Raw genomic sequence first — 8,518 nt, forward strand, 5'->3', positions numbered from 1 at the left:
ATGTCTGGTCGCGGAAAAGGCGGTAAAGTCAAGGGAAAGGCAAAGTCTCGTTCGAATCGCGCCGGACTCCAGTTCCCCGTCGGTCGCATACACAGACTCCTGCGCAAGGGAAACTACGCCGAGAGGGTGGGCGCTGGTGCGCCGGTGTACCTGGCCGCCGTCATGGAATACCTCGCCGCCGAAGTACTCGAGTTGGCGGGAAACGCGGCCCGCGACAACAAGAAGACCAGGATCATCCCTCGTCATTTGCAGCTCGCCATCCGCAACGACGAGGAGCTGAACAAGCTGCTCTCCGGTGTCACCATCGCCCAGGGAGGAGTGCTGCCCAACATCCAGGCGGTGCTCTTGCCCAAGAAGACTGAGAAGAAGGCGTAAAAAAAAATAAATAAAAAAAAAAAAATCGTATCTTCTATGATTACATGCAATAATCCATCTATCGTCGTACAAAAGGCCCTTTTCAGGGCCGCCATTTTTATTCAAATCCGACTGGTAGCGAACGTGTCGAGCTCGTTATTGTTGCTTATAAAATTGATTGAAATAATTATTCATCGAAAGTAGGTAGTATTCAAATTGTTATTATTATAGGTATTAATTAGCAATGAATGCGCACAGAGAGAACTGTCCATATTACAATAAATGTTCTGGAAATTCAAAATTTGAAAATACATCTAAAATAAGTAAGTAGGTAGGTAGGTATATAATTTCGTAGTAATTAATGAGGAGATAGAGATGCGATGTGTCGATCTCTTGTTTGTTTAAACTACTCGTATGGTGTGGCGGTTTCAGTTTTAAATAGTTTTGTAGGATAATGATTGTGATATATGTATTTATATAGGTGAGGAGCATCTATTGATTATATCTATATAACGTGTTTAGCGACATTATTATAATTAATTAATTAATTAATTAATTGTGGTAGATGGACGGCGAGATAATATGACAAGGTATGGATGGTGGTGGACTGACGGATAGAAAACGCGTTTTGATAAGAGATTGGTGCGTTTTCTAAAATAATAGGTAATATAAGGAGGCTGTTTAATTAATATTATGTGGGTAGATATTATTTAATGAATCTCGCCTCACACACAACGCACTACGTACGCAGCGTTGCGTTATTATTAGATGGTGAGTATATTTTATCTAATCAACTGCTTAATTGATCAATTACATACAACAAACGCAATATTACTAACAAACCTATTTTTATCCAAAAATAGTGGAACACGCAGGATGATAATAATATATTATACTTGGATAAATAGGTATATATAAATATATTATTATAGGCACATAACGGCCGATCGCTCGCTCACGGTTGCGTAAACATTCGAATGTCAAAAAATTTGCGGCCCTGAAAAGGGCCTTTTGCGATAGGTATGATAAATATTATTTTTTTTTTTTTAATTCTTAAGCGCGTTCGCCGCGGATTCGTCTCGCCAGCTGGATATCTTTGGGCATGATGGTGACGCGTTTGGCGTGGATGGCGCAAAGGTTCGTGTCCTCGAATAGACCGACGAGGTACGCCTCGCTGGCCTCCTGCAGCGCCATGACGGCCGAGCTCTGGAAGCGCAGATCGGTCTTGAAATCTTGAGCGATCTCGCGCACCAGTCGCTGGAAGGGCAGCTTGCGGATGAGGAGCTCAGTGCTCTTCTGATAACGGCGGATCTCACGGAGAGCGACCGTACCGGGCCTGTAACGATGGGGCTTCTTCACGCCCCCTGTGGCCGGCGCGCTTTTCCTCGCGGCCTTCGTGGCGAGCTGTTTGCGGGGAGCTTTTCCACCGGTGGATTTTCGGGCAGTCTGCTTGGTACGAGCCATGTCTTCTTCTTCAAAGTAGTAGGTTCTGAAACGAGCGTTCAACGAGAAGTGTGCACGCGATCCCGCAGACGGGGTGACTATATAGAGAGATCCGCTCGCTGCGATTGGTCGATGCGGTCGCCTTCGGCTGAACAGTGGGGGTGATCATTTTTGTCGGCGTATCGTTTTGAGGTCGAAATATTGCCTGAAAGTTAATTTTTTTTGAAAATATCTCTTTTTATTCTATTCCGCAATTATTAATTATAGCCGTTATCTTTATTGCGCACTCGCTTTGCGCGAAATGCGCAGCGCTGGGCGTGGTTGCGCCGCGACGCGCCAGAGCGAGACGCACTCGCCCGCGCCTTGATTTCGCAAGGAAGCGAGCGAGACGTCGCATACGCGCGAGACGAGCGTCTATAAAAGAGACGTCGCAGGGAGCAAAATTTTATAATTCGTCTAGCGGCCGCAGTGAGCGCATCGCATCGTTTCGATTTTTGACATCATCCACTTTTTGACACTCATACAAGATGACCGGTCGCGGTAAAGGAGGAAAGGGATTGGGAAAAGGGGGCGCCAAGCGTCACAGGAAGGTTCTTCGCGATAACATCCAGGGCATCACGAAGCCTGCGATCCGTCGTCTGGCTCGTCGCGGCGGAGTCAAGCGCATATCTGGCTTGATTTACGAAGAGACCCGAGGAGTCCTGAAGGTGTTCCTCGAGAACGTCATCAGGGACGCCGTCACCTACACGGAGCACGCGAAGAGGAAGACCGTCACCGCCATGGACGTCGTGTACGCCCTGAAGAGACAGGGTCGCACCCTGTACGGTTTCGGCGGCTAAGCTGGCCAATATAATGCCTTTCATCGTATCGTCTCGTCTAGATACAATACAGACTGACTACGCATAATGATGGATGAGTGGGTTGGTTTTTATGCTACGCCCGCTTAACTATTATTATGTGAATATATCTATCTACTCACATACAAACGGCCCTTTTCAGGGCCACCATGTCTATTTCGTTCGATCCGTTTGCATTCGTATAGTATCGCAGTAATAATGCATGCAGCTGTTGTTCGGTTAGGTTAGGTTTGATTTGATTACGTTAGGTTAGGTTTGATTTGATTTGATTTGATTAGGTTAGGTTTGATTTGGTTAGGTTAGGTTTGTTCGGTTAGGCTAGGTTTGATTTGGTTAGGTTAGGTTTGTTCGGTTAGGTTGGGTTTGATTTGATTTGATTAGGTTAGGTTTATTCGGTTAGGTTAGGTTTGATTTGGTTAGGTTAGGTTAGGTTTGTTCGGTTAGGTTGGGTTTGATTTGATTTGATTAGGTTAGGTTTATTCGGTTAGGTTAGGTTTGATTTGGTTAGGTTAGGTTTGTTCGGTTATGTTGGGTTTGATTTGGTTAGGTTAGGTTTGTTCGGTTAGGTTGGGTTTGATTTGGTTAGGTTAGGTTAGGTTTGTTCGGTTAGGTTAGGTTTGATTTGGTTAGGTTAGGTTTGTTCGGTTAGGTTGGGTTTGATTTGATTAGGTTAGGTTTGATTTGATTAGGTTAGGTTAGGTTTGTTCGGTTAGGTTAGGTTTGATTTGGTTAGGTTAGGTTTGTTCGGTTAGGTTGGGTTTGATTTGATTAGGTTAGGTTTGTTCGGTTAGGCTAGGTTTGATTTGATTAGGTTAGGTTTGTTCGGTTAGGTTGGGTTTGATTTGATTAGGTTAGGTTTGTTCGGTTAGGCTAGGTTTGATTTGATTAGGTTAGGTTTGTTCGGTTAGGTTAGGTTTGATTTGATTAGGTTAGGTTTGTTCGGTTAGGTTAGGTTTGTTAACCGACTGACCCGACGTTGGCTTAATTGTGTTAAATGCCCCGATCAGTCTTTGAACGTTTTGTGTTTTCTGTCTACTTTTTTCATATATAAAATCGTTTTTTCAATTAATATTTGATAATAAAGAAATCCCGAATCCCGAGAAAAGATCGGAATTTCCCGAAATTTTTAAAATTCCATTATTCGTTCAAATATGAAATTAATTATGTTCAGACTTCAGATAATGTAGTTGTGACTAGAGTTGGGTTTCGGGAATTACCCGACGGGAATTTTAAAAATTTCGGGAAATTCCGATCTTTTCTCGGGATTCGGGATTTCTTTATTATCAAATATTAATTGAAAAAACGATTTTATATATGAAAAAAGTAGACAGAAAACACAAAACGTTCAAAGACTGATCGGGGCATTTAACACAATTAAGCCAACGTCGGGTCAGTCGGTTAACAAACCTAACCTAACCGAACAAACCTAACCTAATCAAATCAAACCTAACCTAACCGAACAAACCTAACCTAATCAAATCAAACCTAGCCTAACCGAACAAACCTAACCTAATCAAATCAAACCCAACCTAACCGAACAAACCTAACCTAACCAAATCAAACCTAACCTAACCGAACAAACCTAACCTAACCTAACCAAATCAAACCCAACCTAACCGAACAAACCTAACCTAACCAAATCAAACCTAACCTAACCGAACAAACCTAACCTAACCAAATCAAACCTAACCTAACCGAACAAACCTAACCTAATTAAATCAAACCTAACCTAACTCAAAATCAACCAACCAAACCACCAAAATTTTATTTTGAATTTCGTGTTGATTTAAAATTTTACCTAGGTAGGTGAGTGAGTGCAATTTGCGTATTGATACGTGCTCGATATCATTCGACACCTGAATTGTGTTGGTAGCCCTGAAAAGGGCTTTTGTTTCAATAAAATGCGAGCGAACGCGTATTATTCATCTCCATCTCTATCCTCATTCATCTCGTCTATTGTCGTCGTCGTCGTCATCCACCCGAGATACCCCCCCTTCCCGGGCTGCCGTCGTCGCATCATCGTCATCGTGATGATTAGATTAGATTCGATCACGGCGTCTTACTTCTTCGCAGCGGCTTTCTTCGCGGCGGGCTTCTTCGCAGCGGCCTTCTTGGGCTTTGGCGCCTTCGGCTTCTTCGTGGGCGGCTTGGCGGACTTTTTCGCCTTGGTCGGCGTCTTGGGCTTGGCGGCCTTCTTGGCGGCGGGGGCGGCCTTCTTGGGAGAGGCAGCTTTCTTGGCGGCTGCGGCCGATCTGGCCGCGGTTTCAAGAGGGGCCGACGACTTTCTCATGGCGGTCGCGGGCTTCTTCTTTGCGGCTGCCGCCGAAGACTTGCCTCCGCCGGCTGCGGCGCCCTTCTTCTCCTTGGATGAGGCGGGGCGCGATTTCTTCGCGGCGGGCTTCTTACCGGAGGTGGAGCCGCCCGCCGATTTGGCCTTGCCGGCTTCCAGTTTGAACGAACCGGAGGCCCCCTTGCCCTTGGTCTGCACTAGGGCGCCGGATTCGACGGCACCCTTCAGGTATTTCTTGATGAAGGGCGCCAGCTTGTCGGCGTCCACCTTGTAGTTGGCCGAGATGTATTTTTTTATCGCCTGCAGGGAGGATCCGGCGCGCTCTTTCAGCTCTTTGATGGCGCTGTTGACCATCTCAGAGGTCTTGGGATGCGTCGGCTTGACCTTGGGCTTCTTCGCGGCTTTGCCTGCTGCCGATTTCTTCGCAGGGGTAGAGGGCACCGGCGAAGCGGTGACGGGTGCTGCTGTATCTGCCATCTTTGCGTTATTCGATTGATTGAATAATAGAATGAAATATAATATTAAATTATATTGTATCGCGGCGTATATTCTGCTTGCTTGCTTGCTATCTATCTGTACGATGCGCTAGAGTGAAACGACTCGAACGGCTCGCGGATTGTATACGGCGAGAGCGAGACGGGTGCCGCAGTACCGATGTGCGAACGCCGCTCTCAGAGATGATGTCCGTCTAGATCGGCGATTTTAGTCACGAATTGCACCGGCATTTTTGCTTCGATCTCTCGATATTTTTCAATTTTTCGCGGCCGCCGCCCTAGCGAGGGGGCTCAGGGGCGGGCGGTCGCGCCGCCCACCGATCTGTCTGTCGTTTCAAAGCGGGCGAATGGTCGCGAGTCTGTCCTCGGGCTCGCGGGATGCGTTTCAAATTGGAATTGTGTCCGCGCGCGCACATAACGTGTCGGGAAAATGGCCGTAGATTCGTTAAGAATTATCAGATTCCAACGATCGAGCCTTCGTCCGGCGCGTCGATATACCTCCTCGCGGTTGCGATCGGCCGCGGGCCCCTGGCGCCCCCACGGGCGTCGCGATCCGCCCCCGAGTCGGCCGGAGTTAGCACAAGACGATCGCGGCATACAAACATTACTCGTATCGGGCGAAGACGACGGCGGCGGCCCCGCGGTGCTCGATGCAGTCCGCAGTGTTCACGAAGGAGCAGCAGGCGACGATGGTGCATGGTATTGTGCACGATGGTAAATAAAGAAGCACGACATGAGAATAGAATGTTCAATTCGAATAATTACTTACCTAACAATGGATTGCGATAGGTACGGCGCGATCGGTCGCTCGCTCGCTCACTGCGCCTCCCTCCCTCCCTCCCTCCCGCGATAGATAGATATCGTAAATAAATAGTTATAATCAATTAATTAATTAATTAAATAATTAATTAAATAATTAAATATGATAATATAATATTATGAGTGTGTTTAATATGACCGATGCAAAGCATACTGGCATGTAACAACGCACATATGAGAGTAGAAAACCATAGCAGCCGAAATCGACAACCATAACCATAAGTGCGAGACCGAAACACGAATTACTAATGTCATTGTTACTATTAAGTACCTATATGAAATCAAATATGAAGACATTGGACACTGGAAGGATTATTTTAAGATATCGATCGGGGGGGGGGGGATTCGGAATAAACTATTCCCGAAATTATGTGTCATGTACGTACGTACGTACGTACCAAAAAATCTATCGTACAATGCAAAATTATCCGATTCGCATTATTTATGTATCGCAGGTCCATCCGTTGAAGGATCGATGAAAATCCTCCACGCACAGACGATAATCGAGATAACAAACAGATGTGTAATATTATGTACCTAAATCTAATGTGATATTTTCTTTTTCAGATGCACGCACGCATGCATTCACCTAAGATGTATGGATAATATTATCAATAGTATAATGATGACTTATTGTTCTACTTACTGACTTACTTAGGTGGGTACTGTTGTACTTAATAATAATAAAATAATATTCACAGATAGATTGATTCTTATTATTTTCCTATCAAATCATCCTTCGTGGCGGGCTTAGTTAGTTATCTAGTCTAGTTTATAATATGGTGTTGGATAATGATATAATTATAAGCGCAGATACAAGATAATTATTGTAACAAATATTCGTATTATTATTATTACAATAGGTAGGCAGTCAGTCGATTTATTTATTTTTCCTGCTTGGCATAATATTAATAGCGATAATGAGACTAGCGAAACATGCGATTCGATCAATTCGATTTGAAAATATTGGCGGCCCTTAAAAGGGCCTTTGCTGGTTTTTTTTCTTCTTTCTTCATTTTCATGGACTTCACTTGGAGCTGGTGTATTTGGTGACTGCCTTTGTTCCTTCGCTGACGGCGTGCTTGGCGAGCTCTCCGGGCAGAAGGAGCCTGACGGCGGTCTGGATCTCCCTGCTGGTGATGGTGGAGCGCTTGTTGTAGTGGGCGAGGCGCGACGCTTCGGCGGCGATCCTCTCGAAGATGTCGTTGACGAAGCTGTTCATGATGCTCATCGCCTTACTGGAGATTCCGGTGTCGGGGTGCACCTGCTTGAGCACCTTGTAGATGTAGATTGCGTAACTCTCCTTCCTCCTCCTCTTTGTCTTCTTCTTGTCTCCCTTGGAGATGTTCTTCTGGGCTTTGCCGGATTTCTTGGCGGCCTTTCCGCTAGTCTTGGGCGGCATGATGATCGGCGATGGGTATTACGATACAATACGGATATATAGATAGATTAGGTAGGTGCGGTGTCAATCGGCGGCGGTGGCTCGAGTGAGAATCTGCCGAAATTTTTTTTTTTTACCGCTTGCCATCGCTGTGTAGAGCGAACGGCGCGCGGCTTTGCGGGTCGCGTGATGCGGCGCACGTCTCCCGCTACGGGCGCACCGCACGCCATCACAAAATAGAGCTTTGGATATCCCTGAGTGAGCTTTCTTCAAAGGACCGTCCGTCGATTCAGATCGACGCGCATCTTTCGCACAGTTAATTTTCAACACTACCACATCTCGCCATGTCTGGTCGCGGAAAAGGCGGTAAAGTCAAGGGAAAGGCAAAGTCTCGTTCGAATCGCGCCGGACTCCAGTTCCCCGTCGGTCGCATACACAGACTCCTGCGCAAGGGAAACTACGCCGAGAGGGTGGGCGCTGGTGCGCCGGTGTACCTGGCCGCCGTCATGGAATACCTCGCCGCCGAAGTACTCGAGTTGGCGGGAAACGCGGCCCGCGACAACAAGAAGACCAGGATCATCCCTCGTCATTTGCAGCTCGCCATCCGCAACGACGAGGAGCTGAACAAGCTGCTCTCCGGTGTCACCATCGCCCAGGGAGGAGTGCTGCCCAACATCCAGGCGGTGCTCTTGCCCAAGAAGACTGAGAAGAAGGCGTAAAAAAAAATAAATAAAAAAAAAAAAATCGTATCTTCTATGATTACATGCAATAATCCATCTATCGTCGTACAAAAGGCCCTTTTCAGGGCCGCCATTTTTATTCAAATCCGACTGGTAGCGAACGTGTCGAGCTCGTTATTGTTGCTTATAAAATTGATTGA

General features: G+C 46.2%; 5 protein-coding genes across 5 annotated transcripts; 3 read left to right on the forward strand and 2 right to left on the reverse strand.

Annotated features, from left to right (window-relative positions):
* LOC147068836 (histone H2A) lies at positions 1 to 375 on the forward strand. The gene has a single exon (XM_085951754.1). It carries the CDS (start codon positions 1 to 3, stop codon positions 373 to 375), a length of 375 nt encoding a protein of 124 aa, XP_085807880.1.
* A 1,032-nt stretch (positions 376 to 1,407) lies between these two features.
* Positions 1,408 to 1,818, reverse strand: LOC147068837 (histone H3). Its single transcript, XM_085951757.1, has one exon. It carries the CDS (start codon positions 1,816 to 1,818, stop codon positions 1,408 to 1,410), a length of 411 nt encoding a protein of 136 aa, XP_085807883.1.
* Positions 1,819 to 2,324: 506 nt separating this feature from the next.
* On the forward strand, positions 2,325 to 2,636 carry LOC147068838 (histone H4). Its single transcript, XM_085951758.1, has one exon. The coding sequence runs from the start codon at positions 2,325 to 2,327 to the stop codon at positions 2,634 to 2,636; it is 312 nt and encodes a 103-aa protein (XP_085807884.1).
* A 4,648-nt stretch (positions 2,637 to 7,284) lies between these two features.
* Positions 7,285 to 7,659, reverse strand: LOC147068839 (histone H2B-like). Its single transcript, XM_085951759.1, has one exon. It carries the CDS (start codon positions 7,657 to 7,659, stop codon positions 7,285 to 7,287), a length of 375 nt encoding a protein of 124 aa, XP_085807885.1.
* A 323-nt stretch (positions 7,660 to 7,982) lies between these two features.
* Positions 7,983 to 8,357, forward strand: LOC147068840 (histone H2A). Its single transcript, XM_085951760.1, has one exon. The coding sequence runs from the start codon at positions 7,983 to 7,985 to the stop codon at positions 8,355 to 8,357; it is 375 nt and encodes a 124-aa protein (XP_085807886.1).
* The last annotated feature ends 161 nt before the right edge of the window (positions 8,358 to 8,518 follow it).

The sequence above is a fragment of the Rhyacophila brunnea genome, unplaced genomic scaffold, assembly GCF_057557595.1.
Source record: "Rhyacophila brunnea isolate RB1 unplaced genomic scaffold, BYU_Rbru_1.0 scaffold_248, whole genome shotgun sequence".
NCBI lineage: Eukaryota > Metazoa > Arthropoda > Insecta > Trichoptera > Rhyacophilidae > Rhyacophila > Rhyacophila brunnea.